This window comes from Panthera onca, chromosome B3 (genome assembly GCF_046562875.1).
Source record: "Panthera onca isolate mPanOnc1 chromosome B3, mPanOnc1 haplotype 2, whole genome shotgun sequence".
Taxonomy (NCBI): domain Eukaryota; kingdom Metazoa; phylum Chordata; class Mammalia; order Carnivora; family Felidae; genus Panthera; species Panthera onca.
This window is the reverse complement of record NC_138344.1, coordinates 81,142,177-81,163,626: the sequence shown is the minus strand read 5'-3', so window position 1 is coordinate 81,163,626 and position 21,450 is coordinate 81,142,177. Positions and strand designations below refer to the sequence as shown.

Genomic DNA, 21,450 nt, shown 5'->3' with positions numbered 1-21,450 from the left:
CTGGTGCAGCTACTCTAAAAGACAGTATAGAGGTTCCTCAAAAAGTTAAAAACAGAACTACCCTAGCACCCGGCAAGCGAAGGAAAAATAAAATATGATAAAAACAGAGAGAGAAGAAAATCATGAGTCTCTTAACTATAGAGCACAAACTGAGGGTTGTTGGAGGGGTGGTCGGTGGGGGAATGGGGGATGGGTATTAAGGAGAAAGGGCACTTGTAGGAATGAGCACGGGGTGTTACATGTTAAGTGATGAATCACTAAATTCTACTCCTGAAACCAATACAACACTATATGTTAACTAACTTGAATCTAAATAAAATCTTGGAAGGAAAAAAAAAAAAAGAAAAAAGAAAGTGGCTTACTGATGGACTCGTCTTTATCTCAACTTGGCCGGTACACTAGAGTACGAATCCCCACAATATTATTGTACTTAAAACTGATTAGCATTACATGTCCCCCCAAAACCTCAATCATAAAGAAGCCAATTATTTTTAATTTTTTTTAATGTTTTTATTTATTTTTGAGACAGAGAGAGACAGAGCATGAGCAGCAGAGGGGCAGAGAGAGAGGAAGACACAGAATCCAAAGCAGGCTCCAGGCTCCGAGCTGTCAGCACAGAGCCTGACGCGGGGCCTGAACTCATGGACTGTGAGATCATGACCTGAGCCGAAGTCGGAAGCCAAGTTTTCAGATTTGAGGTTTGATACTACCAAATTTTATATTTTAAAAATTAAAAATGTACGTGTCATGTACACATAATATACGACATAGTATGACTATAGAAAAAATACTGCACTGCATTTTTAAAAATCAAATATTACCAAGCTGAAAAAATAAAATGAGTAAAAAATTATATATTTTATTTCCATATAAATCTTACAGAGGACAACTATGAAACTGAATTTCTATTACTCAAATATTCCTTTGAGGAGTGCACTCCCTTGGGAAATAAAACTCTGAAATGTATTAGTTTATTAGATTAGAGGGATCAATTCACATTCTCTTAAGAATTCAGGATATCAAAATTTGGAAAGAATCCTACACTTTCTTGGTTCCCTGTCATTATGTCCTAGCATCAGTCAATAAGGGATTCACTGAAATAGTTGTCTGGGTATAGAAGAGATCAGCTCCCCGCCTCCATCTGCATGCATCGAAGTCCCACGTAACTTCCCCACACTCTTTTAGCCTCATTCATCTCTCATTCCAGCCACAGCTCTGCATAGGCTCTGACCAGTGTCACACACACGGGCTATTTGAAAGTACCTCACTTCAAGCCTTCAAAGGCCTTTCACTTCCCACCCCAAAAATGTCCTACTTGATGCCAAAGCACAGGACGCCACAGGACTCCACTGGGACTCACGCACAGATCTTGGAAATATAGGTGAGTTCCCATCTACAGAGGTTAAGTCTTTGGACAATGGGAAAAGGACCATTAAATAAATTCTTCCCCTTTCCAAGGTGCCTGGGTGGCTCAGTTGGTTAAGCATCTGACTCTTGATTTCAGCTCGGGTTATGATCTCACAGTTGTAGGACGGAGCCCTCTGTCAGGCTCTGAGTTCACAGCACAGAGCCTGCTTTGGATTCTCTCTTTCTCTCTCTCTCTCTCATTGTCAAAATAATAAACATTTTTTAAAAATTCTTCCCCTGGGGGTGCCTGGGTGGCTCAGTCGGTTAAGAGTCCGACTTCGGCTCAGGTCATGATCTCACGGTCTGTGGGTGTGAGCCCTGCATCGGGCTCTGTGCTGACAGCTCAGAGACTGGAGCCTCTGAGCCTTCAGATTCTGTGGCTCCCTCTCTCTCTCTGCCCCTCCATCACTCGCACTCTCTCTCTCACACACAAAATTAAATAAACATTAAAAAAAATTTTTTTTTAATTCTTCCCCTTGCCTCCCATATACATAACCCCATGCAGTCAAGCAATCTGTCACATAAGTGACAGCCAGCTTGACAGAAGTTGCACATTAGCTCTCCATCCTTGCCTCCTTCCTCAGTCTGGATTTCCACTTCCTAATAAATTAGCAGTGCATAGGGCTTTGCTTTCTGGGGAACCCAGTTCAAAAGAAAGTTTGTGGTTTATATCCTGCAAAGGAAATCTCAAAGTCCATTAAAATGTAATCTGCTATTTCTGCTTTCTTTTCCTTAATTGGAAGACCACAGAGACAGCAGAATAAAATTAAAACCTTACCGTCACTGCTTCCTCACTCACCACTTCTCCTAACCCGTTACAATACCAATATCCAGAAAAAAAAAAAAAATCTCAAGTAAGATATTTGTTTTAGTGTTTATGAACTCTTTTAGCTTGGCAATGAGGACGACAGTCAGAGGAAAGAGTGATGGTGTATACTTACTAGTTCCTTCTCTTTTTCCAGGTTGTTCATATTCCCAACACTGGGATTCTGAACACTGCCCTTTCCATCAGAGCTCAAATTCAGGCCTTACAAGACTCTACTGCTTATGAGTAAACACAGCAATATTCAACATTTCAAAGCTACCATATGAGGCAAGACTGGCACTGTCCTTTCATATTGAAACAACTGGAACAATCAACTTACTCCACATAATTCTCCAAAGCCAAGCCATACAGATCCTTTCTTTTCTCCTTTTTCTAAGAATGGGGGGAAATGTAGCATAAGACAACCATTCAGATATATCACAAAGATTAACAAAGATAATGTCTTCAAACTGCTTTTATTATTCATAAAAATGTATGTGTTTACAAATTAAGTTGCTCATATACCCAAAACAGAAAATAGAGTATACAACTAACGTACAAGAAACCTGGCAGGAGTGATTATGTTCTTTATTCAACTAAGATTAATTGCATATCTACTATATACCAAGCATCAGAGAAACAAACCAGGCAAGAAAGCCTCTGCTCTGTGCACATAGTATCATAGTAGGGGAGATTTAAAAAATTAGACAGATAACACAAAAACTCTATTCTGCAACTGAAATAAGGAGTCTGAGGAGTCAAAGAAGGAAAGCTTCATGCAAGAAAACACATTAAAACTAAGACCTGAGGAGTAGAAACTGGAGGGGGATGGGGAGGGGGGAGAAGACAGTAAAGGTGGAAGGCATTTCAGGCAGAGAGAATGAAAATGGAGATACCTGAGCACAGAGGTTGGCATGTTAGAAATAGAGGTCACTGTGACTGGTGTTCACTGAATAACAAAGCAAGTTTGTTGGAATTGGGACTGTAGAGGTAGACAGAAGGTGGGGATCAGATCATACAGGGCTTTACAATACTGGTAATGTTACAAATGTTAATACTGGGGCACCTGGGTGGCTCAGCTGATTAAGCCTCCGACATCGGCTCAGGTCATTCTCTCAGGGTTCCATGAATTCGAGCCCCACATTGGGCTTTCTGCCATCAGCATGGAGCCTGCTTCAGATCCTTTTTCTCCCTCTCTCTGCCCTTCCCCTGCTCACATGTGTGCGCACTCTCTCAAAAATAAACATAAAAAAAAATTTTTTAATGGTAATATTGGTAATGATAACATTAAAGATTTTAAATGTATTAAGTTCTCTTCCTTTCCGTGAGATGAAAATAAAATTTTAGATTACAATTTCTAAATTGTAGAGCAGTGAGCAGCTGAAACGTAGAGAAGGCTTAGAACTAAATTACTAAATCTCCCAATGAAACTTCACTATTCTGTTTTCCTCCAGTAATGATAGCTCTTTTAGCAAATAGAATTACTGGGTCAATATTATAGACACTATTCAAGAAACTATGTATTCAAGACACTATTCAAGAAATAGAGCAAGTCTATTTAATATATTTTTCTAATTTTTTTCATTGTAGTAAAATATACATAACAAAATTTACATCTTAACCATTTTTAAGCCTACAGTTCAGTGGTATTAAATAGATTCCAAATGCTGTCCAACCATCACAACTATCCACCTTCAAAACTTTTCTCATCTCGTAAATACCGAAACTATTAAACAGTATCTATCCATTCTCCCCTCCTCACCAGATCGTGTCAATCATTATTCTACTTCTTATAATTCTGACTATTCCAAATGCCTCATATAAGGGGAATCATACAGCATTTGTCTTTTTTGTGACTGGCTTACTTAGCAAGTCTTCATGATGCATCCATGTTGCAAAATATGTCAGACTTTCCTCGTTTTTTTGTGTTTTTTTAACCATAATGAGATAGCATTTTATGCCCTATTTAAAGAGGATGTGGATCCATAATGTCTCTTATATACAATGAACAGAGCATAAGTTGATCCAAACATTTTGGAAAGTAATGCAAACATCACAAACCCATGGCCTGGATATTACAGTCCCAGGTTCATATCGAAAGGAAATTTCTCCTGATGTGCAACAGAAGACAATGCCTAGAATGTTCATAGCAGTCTTGTTCACAGTGGCAAGAACCTTGAGTAGAGGGAGATGGGGGGACAGAAGGGTGGTATGGTATGAAGAATGATGGTCTTCCAAAGATGTCCAAATTCTAGTCCCTGGAACTGTTATTACCAGCTTATTATAAAAGAATATCACTCAGATGATTGGTTGGTTCTCAGTGTTGTGGGCAGAGAAAAGAAGAGATGTGGGCAGTGTAAAATTAAATTAAATTAAAAGGATATAACTCAGAAATAGCGAGATGGATGAGACACATAGGACAAGATATGAGGAAGAGCAGAGAGCTTCCATGACCTCTCCAAGGACATATGCTCCCCAAATCATGTGTTCACCAACCGGGAAGCTCCTTCCTTCCTTTTTAAGACTGAATAACATCCATTGCACATACATACCACATTTTGCTTATCTATTCATGAACCGATAGAAATTGGGTAGCTTCCACATAATGAAATAATGAACAGTCAATTCATAATAATAGTAGTAGTAGTAGTAGTGTATAATGCTGCTATGAACATGGGTGTACAAAATCTATCTAATTTTGACAAACAAAATCTCATTTCAATCCATTACCCTGTATGGGTACGTACATACCATATACACAAAATCTAGAGTTGAGGTCCAGAAGGTAAGTGAAAAAGATGACTTAATTCATTATTTTTTTCCTGTAGCATATCTAATTTCTTCTCTAAGTTAGCCTCACCAAATCTAGACTGTCAAAACTTTTCACGCCTTTTCGTATAGTGTTATTATTTATGGCTTTTTGCCTTTTCCTATAGTCTCCAACCCACATATGAATATTTCCTACATCTTCTACCTTCAAAACTCATTTTTCATCCTGCTTTCACCAAACTACTTTCCTAAATACTTTATTTTCTGTTAACATCAAAAGAGAAAGAAAGAAAAGAGAAACAAAGAGAAAGAAATGGTGACATTTATGATATGTGAATTATATCTTAATCAAAAATAAAAATAGGGGCGCCTGGGTGGCGCAGTCGGTTAAGCGTCCGACTTCAGCCAGGTCACGATCTCGCGGTCCGTGAGTTCGAGCCCCGCGTCGGGCTCTGGGCTGATGGCTCGGAGCCTGGAGCCTGTTTCAGATTCTGTGTCTCCCTCTCTCTCTGCCCCTCCCCCGTTCATGCTCTGTCTCTCTCTGTCGCAAAAATAAATAAAAAACGTTGAAAAAAAAATAAAAATAAAAATAAAAATAAAGCGTCATTCTCATGTAAAAAAAGAAAAATAAAAAATAAATAAAAGTAATGTTTTGTTAAAGTGCCCCTCAAAGGTTTCTAAAGTACCCAGTAAATTATTAAAGTAACTATGAATCAGCAATAATGAAGTCTATTTTAAAAAGAAAAAATTTGGGGTGCCTGGGTGGCTCAGTCGGTTGAGCGGCCGACTTCAGCTCAGGTCATGATCTTGCAGTCCGTGGGTTCGAGCCCCGTGTCGGGCTCTGTGCTGACAGCTTGGAGCCTAGAGCCTGCTTCAGATTCTGTGTCTCCCTCTCTCTGACCCTCCCCTGTTCATGCTCTGTGACTCCCTGTCTCAAAAATAAATAAAACGTTAAAAAAGAAAGAAAGAAAGAAAGAAAGAAATATAAAAAGCAAAAATTTTACAAGGCCCATAAATAAACAGTATTAAAAATAAAATTGCAAGTTAATCCTTCCACTACCAACAATAGCAAGTTCTTTTAATTTTTTCTCATCTGAGAGAAGATACTGAAAACATGAAAATAATTTTGAGAAACACTGGGAATGATCAGAAGATTAGGAAATAAGAAAAAAAGTTGTGTTTGTTTTTTTTTTTTTAACTTGGAATTAGACTAGTACAGACCAATGTGAAGTACAAACAGCCCTAAAAAGATATGGCCACATTACAAATGTTCCACCCTACTAGTCTACATGTAATCATAAGGACAGCTCTCTGATCTAACTCAAAAAGTGAGAGGCATAGAACACCTATTTGCCTTGTGGCAGGTGCTAATCGTAAACACAAAGATTTATGGCCTGTTGAAACAATTTCTTTGCTATTAATGAGATAATTTCTTATTGTATTGTATTTTCTGCAGTAGAGAGTATAAGAGGATAAATTAACATGATAAAATATAGAAATGTCAAAATGATGCCAATTAGTATAATAGTGGCAGGTTTATCTAAGATTCAAAACATAATTTATAAGCTGGGGTTTAAGAATCCACATTCTTTTAAGTGAATGATGCCTTAATCGCTCAATTTATTTTTGGGGTGCCTTAAGATCAGCTTGTCAACACAAAAGAAGTGTTCTTTTAAGGCTTTCCAAGATTTCTAGTATCTCATCTTTACCAGAAAGCCTATTTAATGGCAGCCAATTTGCAAACATCAAATTTAAGATTACAGCTTCAGTAAAACAAGAAGAAAGAAATTAAAGTTCACTTCAAGTATTTATGTTGGCATAGACTGGACAGACTACTTAAGAAAAAACTGACACCAAGGGCTCCATTTCACCATTATTCATGTGCTGCACGCACCAGTTTTCACATTACTTTAATCAAGAGACAGACGTAATAAGTCTATCATTTAAAGTACACAAATTCATTACTCCCTCTTTGTGAAAGAAATTTGACATCTTGGCATATGTCACATATCTGCAAACCAAGTATGCATTCCACTAAAAGGACAAAGAACAAAGAAACTAGAATAACTTAGCTTTGTAAGTTATATAAAATAAAGCATTTTCACGAAACAAGAAAATAACTAAGTGGGTGCTTACAAAATAAGACTGCTGGGGTCAATTTTATCATCACTAGATATTCAAGTTTCCTACAATTCAGAATTTAACATTGTAATTGACTCCAGCAACTAAAGCACAAACAAACACATTCAACAATAGTAGACGATGTCTAATTAACATTTAATAATGAAATACAAAATACTTGTATTATTTACATAGATAATCCAATAAATACCTATGGTAAATATAATCATTGTGTCCTAGATCTATGGAAAATAAAAAAGCCCAATAAGAAATGAAATTAGTCAATTATATACTTATTATAATTAGAAATAAATTTTAATAAACCAGTTTCCAATACTTTTTTTTTAAGTAGGCTCCATACCCAACGTGGGGCTTGATGCTCTACAAAATGAGCCAGACAGGCGCCCCTTTCCAAGACTTCATTTTCTCATCACAGCATTTCTTGTTCTTCATGCTTTATATTTGACAGCTTTGGAAGAAAGTGTAATACCAAGCACAGTAAATATTAAAGATTTACTCAAAAAAATTACTCTGTCCTATCGACAGCAGTGAAGGCTGGGAAAAGAAACTAATGTTTTCAGGGGTTTTTTAACTACTTTAAGACAAACATGACAAAAATCTGATTATAAAAAATAATTTTCATGTCTTCCAACACAAATACATACCTTCTATTCAAATACTCCCATACATCCACACATTTAACATAAAGAGATAATGATGATGACTGACCATGTGCCAGGCACTGTTTCAAATGCATTACACTGAACAGCAATTTCTGATTGAGTGATTTCTCACAGCAACTCTGGTAATTGCTCACCTGACTTTACATATGGGGCAGAGGTGAGGTACAAAGAGGTTAAACAATTCACCCAAAGCCACACAGTCAGTCAGTGACAGCTAGGATTCAAAGCTGGACAGTCAGGCTTCATGTCTGATTTCAGAATTACTATACTGCACTGTGTATAAGGTGCACATGGTTCATGGCACAATGCTTGACACTCAGGAGGTAATTTAAAAAGTCTAACTATTACCATACTATCTATCTCTTCTTCACTTACCCTGTGATAATTCTGGATTTCCTTTCAGATTCATCATCTTTGGAATTGAAGGGCCATACACATCCACATCTAGTAAACCAATGGCCTTTGACTGTAAGGAAACAGAATCTACTGTAAGATTATTTCCACTCTTCATCAAAGATAACATACATAGCAATAGTAAATCTGACTATAAAAAAAGAAAATTTACAAAAAAATTCCAAAATCCTAACCTAAATTTTCAAAGCAGCAGTAAGGTAAAAGCTTATCAACTACTTAGACAAATACTTTTTGTTGGTTTACTAATTTCTTCTAGAAAACTGACAAGAGAAACCCCCTACATACACTTTACACATTGTGGTTCATATCTCCCATATAGTCTCAAGTAGACTAAAACCTTTTTGATCTGAAGACTAACAAATTACACACAATGTTAAAATAAGGACTTACAATGGCAAACAAAACCACAGGAAGATGGAGCATTAACCCTTAGAAAGCCCATCTAACACATCAAAGAATAACAAATGGAAAAAAAAAAATCATGAGAACAAGACTATAATAGTGCAAGTGAGAAATTCTGATGCAGATCCAGCATGGAAATGCTAACGAGGGTAGTGGCAGACATAACGCGGAGACAACTCCTTACACACAAGTCACAGTTAAACATCCAAGCTCTTCTGGAGAATTCATAAACAACTAAAACTGTTTTTCTTTGATGACCCATCTAGCTACCCGAGGGCAGAATATTCTGACTGGTCTCTAGGTGCCAGTTCATCAGCAACACAGCCAAGTAAAGGTAAACAAAATTCACTATTCCCAAGTAGGTCTTTTTTTTTTCTCCCCCCACCTATTTCTCTTTTGATACATTAAATCAATCTGTTACTGGTTTTTCCATATATAAGCAAACAGAATGCTAATGCTAACTATACGTCCTTAAGTTAAGTTTCACCAAGACTCAGAACTCTCCTCCCTCTTTCCCTGTATCCTGGCAAGATAAAATTCTTAACTTCTCAAAAAAAAAAAAAAAAAACCCTCATTTTTAATTAAATAATCCCCCATCTTCCATGTTATCTACCTATTTCCAGACACAAAATTACTTTTTAAACCTCGCTGTCTGGTTCCTATTAATACATAAAATAAGGTACATTCAACATTTATGTCCCTAACTTTATACTGACTCAAACTGCAGTTCTAAGAAAATCATTTAATGTCCCTGTATGACTCACAGAGCCTAGAGGACTAAGGATTAAAACCTGCCTCTACCAAAATCTCAGCTTACTGTAAAATAAATGAGAAAAGTATTAGCTTTAAAAAGGTAGGAACAGTCAATGAGAAATTCTGACCTGTTTTCAACTCCTTTTTAAACCACAAACAAATTAATTTAAACAAAACAGAATTAAATTTACTATAGATAAAAAGATTTTCAAACAAGAGAGACTAAAACCTTAAGAAATGTAGCTAATTGTCAATACTATTATTCAAGGGTCTGCTAATGCTATAACCATTGAGGTGAGGAAGCTGAAGGGATTCCATTTTAGAAAGACTCCATTTTTTGGCAAAAAAAAAACAAAAACAAAAACCAGACACTTAGAAAGACTCCATTTTTCTGATAGGCCCCATTTACTCATGATCCTTATTTGTCTCTGAATAAGCCAAAGAAGCTATGTCGCCACTTTAAGGGAGAAGCAAAAAAGTTAATCATTCTCTGAGTTTTGTCCTAGGCCCCAAACCGGATAACATTCAGAAGAGCTGGATCCCAAATATATTCCAGGACATTAGCTTTGAACAAACCTCAGCTGAAACTGGCATCAGTATTGCTACCTTCAGTAATTTATGAAATAACACCTATTGCTCACCTGACACTTGTCTTTGATTGGACCCTACGCAGGATCCCCAAAGGAACACGTACCCTAGATCCCCTTCCCATATATAAACCCCTAACCCCAAGCAACAATGAGACTCATTCTCCTTTCCTTTCCTAATCTCCCAGACCGTCTGTTACTCTCTGTCACTCATGCCATTCAATAAACTCTGCTTTCACTTTCTCCAGCTCACATTTGATTTCTATCCTGTGCAAAGCCAAGGACCCTCTTAGCTGGTCTTATAGGGAAGTCCCCACTCTGGTCCTTGGACCCAGCCAGGCACCGCCTACATCAATATCATCCTAGAATTTTACCTCTTTTCCATGTCTTTTCTCATGGTACGTACAAAACTAAAAACTACTACAAAATAATAAATGTCAATAAAAACAAAAAATAATCTAAGTGGTATTTTTTCCCTCTCTTATTTAATGTTTAATGTTATTTATAAGTTTTATAAAAACTTGAAAAGGTTAGGTCCCAGGTTTCAAACTGATCTCCTAAAAGTAAAGTCAAGTAAAATAACTTAGTTTTTAAGTTTGGTTTCATTAGCTTGCAAACTAAGACTGCTGGGGTCAATTTTTTCATCACTAGATTTTCAAGTTTCCTTCAAAATGTTAAGGAGAATCAAATATTTGTCCTGTCTCCCAGAAGAAAACCACGCCTGTCTAAAAGTGAATCCTTGGTATCAAGGTTCAAGACAAAACTGAGGATCTGCCGTAATATTTACTATGGTAGAAACAGATTTTACGCATACCTAGATGGCTGTTAATATGGGTAATCACATATGAATAAAGTGAGCAGGGGCACCTGGGTGGCTCAGTCAGTTGAGTTTTGGGCTCTGGATTTCAGCTCATGATCTCATGGTTCATGAGTTCAAGAACTACGTCAGACTCTAAGCATGGAGCCTGCCTAGGATTCTCTCCCTTTCTCTCTGCCCCTCCCTCTCCCCCCACCTCACTCTCTCAAAATAAATAAATAAACTTAAGAAAATAATAATAAGGGGCTGGTAGGGAGGGAGATTACAAGATTTTAGAGTTCCTCTGTTTCCGAGAAAATGGAATTAAGGATAACAGAGAATCTTCTAGGGGTGCCTGGGTGGCTCAGTCAGTTAAGCATCTGACTCTTGATTTCAGCCAGGTCATGATCTCCTTCATAGGATTGAACCCCACATCAGACTCTGAGCTGTCAGCCTGCTTGGGATTCTCCCTCTCGCTCTCTCCCTGCCCCACCCCCACTCACACTCTCTCTCAAAATAAACATAAAAAAAAAAATCTATGTGTTAGGTTTTCTGCATACTCTCCCTAGGAATAGTTACTCACTGACCTAAATTTAGTACCAAAGTTGACATACATCAAAAAGGAAACAGAGGAGATGAAGGTATGAAGGTCAGAGAAAGAGAGGAAAGAGGAAGGATGAGAGGGACAGAGGCAGAGAAGGAGGAAGGGAGAAGAAGATTGAGGGAAATTAATCAGCAATTTTTATTAAGAACCTGGATAAACTAGGCCCCTACAGGCTAGTGGCTGTAGAATTAGAATTTAGAGTTCTATGGACAAATCAGAATTTAGAAATTTTAGAAAAATTTTAGAAGTCAAAAAAATAACAAAAAAAAAAGAAAATTTTTAGAAAGCATGTCATCCTAAATTACCCAAATAAACACCTAAACTTCCCCTAATTATACCTCCCCAATGCTTGAATTCCTTCTTGAAGCCAGGCACGCTAAACATTTTATTTACATTTCTCACTGACTCCTCACAGCAATCGTGCAAGGTGGTATTTTGCTCACTTAAAGATGAGAAACTATAACCAGAACTTTAACATTATCTGACTACAAAAGACTTAGCAGGGGACAACATACTTTTCCCTAAAGGGCCAAACAGTACTATTTTAGGCATTGTGAATCATATGATCCACAACTACTCAACACTACCACTGTAGCATCAAAGCACAGACAATATGTAATGAATGAGCATGGCTGTGTTCCAATAAAACTTTATTTACAAAAACAGAGAGAATTTAGTCCACAGGTCAGTTTGCCAAAACTGATTTAGAAAATAAGCTTTTTCGTGACCAAGTTATTCAATCACCCAACAATCTAATTTGGGTTTTGCCAAGAGCAGGTAGGACATAGTCATCTCTTTTAGTGTCAGAGGAACTATCTCAGTAAAGATTTAGTTCCATATCCTTAATTGGGTAGTTTCTAAAAACAATAAAGAGCACACTTTTCACGCAGTCTCACTGGAACTAAGCATGTCTTGCTTAGACTTTATATATCATGAATGAAATTAGTGTCCATTAAACAAAAATGTCAAGGCTATACTAAGTAAAACATATCATTCTTAGAACTGGCATAGCTTCTGGACCAGTAAAATTACCACAGCTACAGAAATTAGCTTAAATTTTCAACTCTAGAATTCAATAATGTTCAACAGGTGCCAAATAAACTATTTGTTTTTCATAACTTACTCCATTATTTTTAAATAGGTTCCTATTATAGATGCATAAGTAGTCTTTCAATTTAAATTTTCAAAGACAGTTCTATATTGCAGGAACATAAATGAGCAAGATAGAAGGCTATAAATAGATACATGCTGCTGGGTGTCTAACTAGCTAAGTTTTATGAATCCTTTCCACCTCATTCCTCCTAAAATAATTACATTTAGTCAAGAAAGCTCCAATTAGGACTTCTCTTACATTTAATTTCACCAAGGCTTGAAAGAATAATCACTACAAAAGCCTCACCACATACAAAACAGATAAAATGATCATTAACAAAAATAACTATAAAGTTACTACTGTAAAACATGATTACCCAATCTTTAATGTCACCATAAATGTATGCTGGTACCTAATATTATATTCTTTTTCTGATTATCCTGCAGTTCACAAACTCTTAGCAGATGCCGTAAAACAAGACAGATTTTGGGATTTGTTTCTTTATAATTCATAATACCCTGTGAAAGCTAAAAGGTAGCAGACTTGCTAAGTGACTATACTGTTTCATTACTACTGCATGAAAGCCACAATTTGAGAGCCTACAAGTCCTATTTTCTTTTTTTTTTTTTAATTTTTTTTTAACGTTTATTTATTTTTGAGACAGAGACAGGGCATGAACGGGGGAGGGTCAGAGAGAGGGAGACACAGAATCCGAAACAGGCTCCAGGCTCCGAGCTGTCAGCACAGACCCCAACACGGGGCTCGAACTCACGGACCGTGAGATCGTGACCTGAGCCGAAGTCGGCCACTCAACCGACTGAGCCACCCAGGCGCCCCAACAAGTCCTATTTTCTTGTGTTGGGTTTCAAAGGCACCTGAACAACTGTTTTGATACTGCTTTGTTCTTTCAGTGGAGTTTATATTAAAGATCCTAAAACTTCATGACATGTTTCTTCTATCCATGTCATCTGCTAAGAGAACCCACCAAAACAACATTTTAGAAGGATCTCACCCAATTATTTCTAAGTAAACACTCATTTAAGACTACAACTTACCTAAAGTTTATCCTTCCCATTGAAGTATCCAGTTAAGAATCCTATGGCTCCCTGCACATTACATTCTACATAATCTTGGACTGGCATTTGGGATTTAGAGTTGAGTCAAGGTTCTTTCCTCTCTTTCTGCCTTGCTTTAAGTCAAACTGCCATTCATAAAAATTTCAATCTCTTGGTAGAGAAAAATATGTTTCTTAATTCTATTAGCTAAGATTAAATAAGAATTTGATTAACAGGCCAGAAAGGAGTGACAGGATATATTCAATATGCTGAATCAGAAAAATATGCAGCCAAGAATTCTTTTTCCAGGAAGGCTGTCCTTCAAAATAGAAGAAGAGATAGTTTCTCAGAAAAACAAAAACTAAAGGAGTTCATGACCACTAACCCAGCCCTGTACAAAATGTTAAGGGGGACTCTCTGAGGGGAGAAAAGATGGAAAAAAAAAAAAACAAAAAAACAAAAAAAAAAAAAACAGACCAAAAGCAACAAAGACTAGAAAGGACCAGAGAGCACTACCAGAAACTCCCAACTCTACAGGCAACATAATGGCAATAAATTCATATCTTTCATTATTCACTCTAAATGTCAATGGACTAAACACTACAATCAAAAGGCAAAGGGTGACAGAATGAATAAGAAAACAAGACCCATCTATATGCTGTTTACAAAAGACCCATTTGAGACCTAAAGACACCTTCAGATTGGAAGTAAGGGGATGGAGAACCATCTATCACGCTAATGGTCACCAAAAGAAAGCCGGAGTAGCCATACTTATATGTGACAATCTAGATTTTAAAATAAAGACCGTAACAAGAGATGAAGAAGGGCATAATATCATAATTAAGAAGTCTATCCACCAAGAAGACCTAACAATTGTAAACATTTATGCTCCAAATGTGAAAGCACCCAAATATATAAATTAGTTAATCACAAACATACAGAAAGTCATTGATAATAATCCCATAATAGTAGGGGACTTCAACACTCCACTTACAACAATCGACAGATCATCTAAACAGAAAATCAACAAGGAAACAATGGCTATGAATGACACACTGGACCGGATGGACCTAACAGATATATTCAGAACATTTCATCCTAAAGTAGAATACACATTCTTCTCAAGCACACATGGAACATTCTCCAGAATAGATCACATACTGGGACACAAATCAGCCCTCAACAAGTACAAAAAGATAGAGATCAGACCATGCATATTTTCAGACCACAATGCTATGAAACTCAAAATCAACAAGAAAAAATTTAAAAAGACAACAAATACTTGGAGACTAAAGAACATCCTACTAAAGAATGAATGGGCTAACCAAGAAGTTAAAAAGGAAATTAAAAAGTACACAGAAGCCGAAGAAAATGATAACACCACAGCCCCAAACCTCTGGGATGCAGTAAAGGCAATCATAAGAGGGAAGTATATAGCAATCCAGGCCTTCCTAAAGAAGAAAGGTCTGATACACAACCTAACCTTACATCTTAAATAAAACTCAAAAACAGCAAAAGATGAGAAATAACAAAGATTAGAGCAGAAATAAATGCTATCAAAACAAAAACAAAAACAAAACAAACAAACAAACAAAAAACAGATCAATGAAACCAGGAGCTGGCTCTTTGAAAGAATTAACAAAATTGATAAGCCTCTAGCCAGTTTGATCAAAACGAAAAAGGAAAGGACCCAAATAAATAAAATCAAGAATGAAAGAGGAGAGATCACAACCAACACAGCAGAAATACAAACAATAATAAGAAAATATTATGAGCAATTATACATCAATAAATTGGGCAATCTGTAAGAAATAGACAAATTCCTAGAAACATACAAACTACCAAAACCGAAACAGGAAGAAATAGAAATTTTGAACAGACCACAACCAGTAAAGAAATCAAAATAGTAATCAAAAAGCTCCAAACAAACACGAGTACAGGGCCAAATGGCTTTCCAGTGGAATTCTATCAAACATTTAAAGAAGAGTAAACACCTACTCTTTTGAAGCTGTTCCAAAAAATAGAAATGGAAAGAAAACTTCCAAACTCATTCTATGAAGCCAGCATTACCTTGATTCCAAAACCAGACAAAGATCCCACTAAAAAGGGGAACTAAAGACCAATTTCCCTGAGGGACACAGATGCAAAATCCTCAACAAGATACTAGACAACTAGATCCAACAATACACTAAAAAAAATTATCACCACGACCAAGTGGGATTGATACCTTGGATGCAGGGCTGGTTCAATATCTGCAAAACAATCAATGTGATTCATCACATCAGTAAAAGAAAGGACAAGAAACACATGATCCTCTCAATATGCAGAGAAAGCATTTGACAAAATATAGCTTTCTGTCTTGATAAAAACCCTCAAGAAAGTAGAGAGAGAAGGATCATACCTCAAGATCTTAAAAGACACATGTGACGGACCCACCACTAATATCCTCAATGGGGAAAAGATGCAGACAATGTACTGAGTATGGAAAGAGCCCAAATATCCACTGACTGATGAATGGATAAAGAGGAGGTGGTATATCTATACAATGGAGCATTACTCAGTGATAAAAAAGAATGAAATCTTGCCATTTGCAACTACATAGATGGAACTAGACGGTATACTGCTAAGCAAAATTAGAGAAAGACAAATATTGTATGACTTCACTCATAAGTGGAATTTAAGATACAAAACAGATGAATATAAGGGAAGGGAAGCAAAAATAATATAAAAACAAGGAGGGGGACAAAACTTAAGAGACCCTTAAGCAGAGAACTGAGGGTTGCTGGTGGGGGTGTGGGTGGGGAGATGGGTAAGGGACATTAAGGAAGACACTTGTTGGGATGAGTCCTGGGTATTATAGATAGGGGATGAATCACTGGAATCTACTCCTGAAATCATTTTTGCACTATATGCTAACTTGGATATAAATTTAAAAATAAATAAATAAAATTTTTTAAAACAATTAAAAAAAGAATTTGATTATAAGATCTAATGGTTAGATAAGAAAACAATTGCCTACTATTTACCAAAGGACGATCTAAATCTTCAAGTTCAGTTAAGAAAGAGGAACAAGGACAACATAAAGAAAGAAGTTCATCTGGCTGGATGGAGCATAAAAAGAGATAGGCTCGTGAAAAATACAAAAGAATCTCAAATTATTAACTACTTGCTTGCAAAAGAATTGGGAAAAAAAATTAGAGAAATAATAGATTTCAAATTAAAGAATTTTAAGGCAGGAAGAAACCTAAGAGATCATCTTAGTCTTCTGTCCACTTTTTAGTGATGAAGAAACACACTGAGGGATAATGCCACAGCTGGGCCTAGGATCCAAATCTCTCTCCAACCACCATAAGCCTAAATGCTAACAATCACCAGCCATTCCCCTTTATCTCTCCCATCTCCTCTTCTACTCCTCCCCCTTTTCACTCCACTCCACATACTTCCCCTTTGCAGTGTCTTAACCACACCAGGTACGCACCTGCCTTTTGCAGCTGTTCCTTCAGCCTAGAATTCTGTTCACCCAAGTACCTCCCTGGTTCTCTCCATCACTTCCTTCAAACCTTAAATCAAACATCACCACACAGTGAGGTGTTCGCTGACCACCCTATCTAAAAATGCAACTCCCTCATCATTATATTGGATACTTCCCATTCCCTTCCTGCTTTTTCTTTCTTCTCAACAGCTATACCAATATTTAATATACTGTATATTTACTTGTCTTGTTTATTATGTCTCCCCAGCAGAATGTTAGTTCCATTAGGGTAAGAATTTTTGTATGTTTTGTTCCTGTACCTAGTACCTAGAACAGTACACAGTCATGCAGATACCATGCTCCACCCCAAGAAATTCTGATTCAGAAGGTCTAGATTGGGGTCCAACAAACTGCATTTGTAACACTAAGGTATACGATGACTACAAAGTGAAAAACAGTAATATTGATAATACAGGAAAGACCAAGACAAAATTTTGTTGTAAGGGCCCAAGCCTTGGGACCAACAGGATTATGGTAATGGTAGTTTACAGTAATCAACAGTAACATTGAAGAGTTTAAAAAAAAATACACACACACACACACACACACACACACACACATATACATACATACATACATACATATAAAACAGTGTTTAACATTCTGCCATATGGGTGAATAGTCACATATTGCATGGGACATATGTATATAAAAATCATTCGTTATTTATCTGAAATTCAAATTTAACTGAGTGGGTGTCCTATATTTTTATTTTCTAAATCTAGCAACCCTACCTTGGCATCTCTCCTCAACAGTGCAGTTGTAATGATTCAGATGAAACATACATACATTCATGCAGGCTCAAAACCCTCATTACGCTCCCAATCTCCCCTCATTTCACTCATGTAAAAACCAAAGTCCTTATAACAATTCACCAGACTCCATATAATCTAGCCGGTTCCCCACCCCCTATCTCCCAACCCTGCTAATTTTCATCACACTTTACTCCACTCCACTTCTTACTCCAAGAGCCAAGTATCTTTTTACTATTCTTTGAATAGAAAGCTAGACATGCTCCTACTCCCTAGCCCTTAAACTTGCTGTTCCTTTTGCCCGACATTCTCTTTCCTCATATAGTCATAAGTCCATTCTCTCATCTCCTTCAACTCTCCGCTGAAATATCATATCATCAGGGCTGCCGATCCTATTTTAAATTGAAATCCACCTTCACCCTCAAGCACCACTCCAACCCATATCACATTTATCAATTTCTAACTCTTTAGGTTACTTATGATGCTTATTATCTATTTACAGTAAACTCCATAAGGGTAGGGAAATCCCCAAGCATCTAAACCAGTAGACATTAAATAAATATTTGTTCAGTGAATGGATAGATGGATCAAGGAACTAATAAATGAATAAACAAACCTCCATTTGTTCCTCTGTAGGATATCAGGATGGTTACTATATGATCCCTAAGGTCCCTCTCAAGCTTTAATATTCTATGATTTCATGAAAGTCCCTCTTCTAATACTTCTATACAGACATTTTAAGTTACAAGATTTAAAATTAGATAACATACACGATGTTAAAAGTATTCTGGTGTTGGGGCGCCTGGGTGGCTCAGTCGGTTAAGCGGCCGACTTCGGCTCAGGTCATGATCTCATGGTCTGTGAGTTTGAGCCCCGCTTCGGACTCTGTGCTGACAGCTCAGAGCCTGAAGCCTGTTTCAGATTCTGTGTCTCCCTCTCTCTCTGACCCTCCCCCGTTCATGCTCTGTCTCTCTCTGTCTCAAAAATAAGTAAACGTTAAAAAAAAAAAAGTATTCTGGTGTTAAAGAAGGTGTCATAAATTTCCTTGCAACCTATTCCTAACCACCACTTTTCCTCATGAAAATCCATGCCATCTCCATTTTTCTATTGATCTCAACTCCAGAAAAACAGGACTTCCAGAAAGAAAATCTAATGCAAAAAATGGCTATGGCAGGCTGCTATAAAAAAATATATGATAAAAGTACACCATGTAAATCTTTGAAAACGAAAGCCACACATGGTATGAAAGGGCTTGTTAAAAAGAGGGCAACTTTTAAACCTACAGACTAGCACGATTAGGTTCAGTAGGGTTTCAAATATAAAAGGGCTGCACTAGAATTTTGTTGTGCTTTTTTTCCTTTCCAGAGCAAGGTAAGTAACATATTCTTTAACAAGAAGCAATTCCCTTAAGTTCCACATTTTCATCTAGTAACAGAGGAAGTAAATCAGGGGTAAAACTAAGAATAAGAAAAGAAAAACCTTAAATCCTTGGCCTGTATGATTCAAGGGGGAAAAAAGTACTGGGGAACCTGGGTGGCTCAGTTCATTAAGCATCCAATTCGTAATTTTGGCTTAGGTCATGATCTCACAGTTGTGAGATCAAGCCCCATTTTGGGCTCCACACTGGGCATGGAATCTGCTTAAGATTCATTCATTCATATTCTCTCTCTCTCTCTCTCTCTCTCTCTCTCTCTCTCCCTCCCTCCCTCCCTCCCTCTGTCCTCCCCCATGCTTGCAAGTTCTCTCTCTCTCTCTCTCTCTCTCTCTCAAAAATAAAGTACTGATACCCTTAGTAAAGGCTTCAAATACAGAAAAAAATTAGAAAGCCTTCTATCACCATGGTAATATATAAAATGCAGAAAAAGTTACTTCTAGACACTAACCCCCAAAAATAAGTCCTCTTATTTATGACATCAACCTGTTTTTTTGCCAAAATCCAAGCCTACAAACCTAGAAAACTAACCAAACAAGAACCTTCCCCAAACCAGATAAAGTACTGCAGCAAAAGCACTGAAAATCAACATCAATTCCTTTACAATGTTCCTAGCTAAACTGCAATGCAGGGAAAAGCATTTACAATTCTGAGGGCAACTCTTCCAAAGCAAAGCAAAACAGCAATCACAAGAATTGGATGTGAACAGTGCACGTGACCCACTTTCCAGACTCAAAATTATAGGAGCCAAGTAGCTGGTTTTGAAACTCATTTCTTCATATATACTCTGCTTGCTTCCTCTTAGTGGCTCTTCCAATACTGCCCTGCTGAGGGTTAAGGGCCTTCTTATTCCTCAAGTAGATTGGATGGGGAAAATAATCTACTGAGGAAAAAAAAATGAGAGAAGTAAAATGAATCGGTGAAAGCCAAGTTAGGGAGGAGGCAGGAGGATAATTAAGAAAAAAAGATTTTTCTGTGAGCAAAATCTGGATGACTTCTTATCGGACAGAATCAGATCCTGAAATTCAAAGGATGTGCAACAGTTTTGCCACCAATATGTTATACATGAAATCAAACTAAGGAAGAATATACCAAATGTAAAATTAGGGTAAGTGTTCTCTTTCTAACTCATAACCAAATTGAGTAAATTCCATGAACAAAGTGAGAGAATGAATTACTGGCAGCAAGCTGCATTTCCCAAAAGAAATTTAAAAGGTAGGCCAAAGGGTACTGAGGGGGAAACATCCAGCCAATAGCTTCTTTAGAGCTATTCAAAACAAAACTGCTACTGCTTCTAATTGGAAATCTCAAAGCATGGTGTGCATAAAGCTTCCTAAAACCATGCAGAAAATAGAGGAGAAAAGCAGTTTGAGGCTTTTTACCTATCTGAAGATTATTGTATAAAACAGCATTTTTATTTTATCGTTTTGGGTAAGGGTAGTGTGCTATGTCTGTTTGCTTATGGAAGAGGGGGAAGAGCAAGTAAGGAAAATTCCTGTTAGAGGAATGGCTTTAGGATCCAGTTTAACACTTCCACCCCTCTGTTACATAATTAATTTTTTAAAATTACCCTTTCATTTTAATACTTGATGCTAAGTTCCTCACTCAGTACTCTGAATTATTTTTTTTTTAATTTAAATACAAGTTAGTTAACATATAGTGCAATAATGATTTCAGGAGAATTTAGTGATTCATCACCGACATGTAACACCCAGTGCCCATCCCAACAGCATCCTCCTTAATGCCCCTCACTCATTTAGCCCATCCCCCACCCAACACACCTCCAACAACCCTCAGTTTGTTCTCTGTATTTAAGAGTCTCTTATGGTTTATCTCTCTGTTTTTATATTGTTTTTGTTTGCCTTCCCTTATGTTCATTTGTTTTATATCTTAAATTCCACATATGAGTGAAGCCATAGGATATTTGTCTTTCTCTGACTTATTTCATTTAGCATAATATACTCTAGTTCCACCCACGTTGTTCCATATGGCAAGATTTCATTCTGTGTTATCACCAAGTAATATTCCATTGCACATATATACCACCTCTTCTTTATCTATTCATCAGTCGATGGATATTTGGGCTCTTTCCATACTTTGGCTATCAGCAATAGTGTTGCTATAAACAGTGGGGTGCACGTGCTCCTTCGAAACAACACTTCTGTATCCTTTGCATAAATACCTAGTAGTGCAATTGCTGGGTTGTAGGATAGTTCTATTTTTAATTTTTTGAGGAACCTCCATA

The 21,450-nt window shown here is 37.0% G+C and overlaps 1 protein-coding gene across 2 annotated transcripts in view; it reads right to left on the bottom strand.

Moving 5' to 3' along the window:
• The window catches only part of NUBPL (NUBP iron-sulfur cluster assembly factor, mitochondrial), a 222,669-nt gene that overhangs the window by 167,273 nt on the left and 33,946 nt on the right, over nt 1–21,450 (bottom strand). Inside the window, exon 4 of one of the 2 annotated variants that reach the window (XM_060619460.3) lies at nt 8,161–8,251. In XM_060619460.3, the coding sequence (XP_060475443.1) occupies nt 8,161–8,251 (91 nt within the window). Of the gene's footprint in view, nt 1–8,160; nt 8,252–21,450 lie in introns of those variants that run through there. The other variant, XM_078448341.2, reaches the window with a different exon arrangement.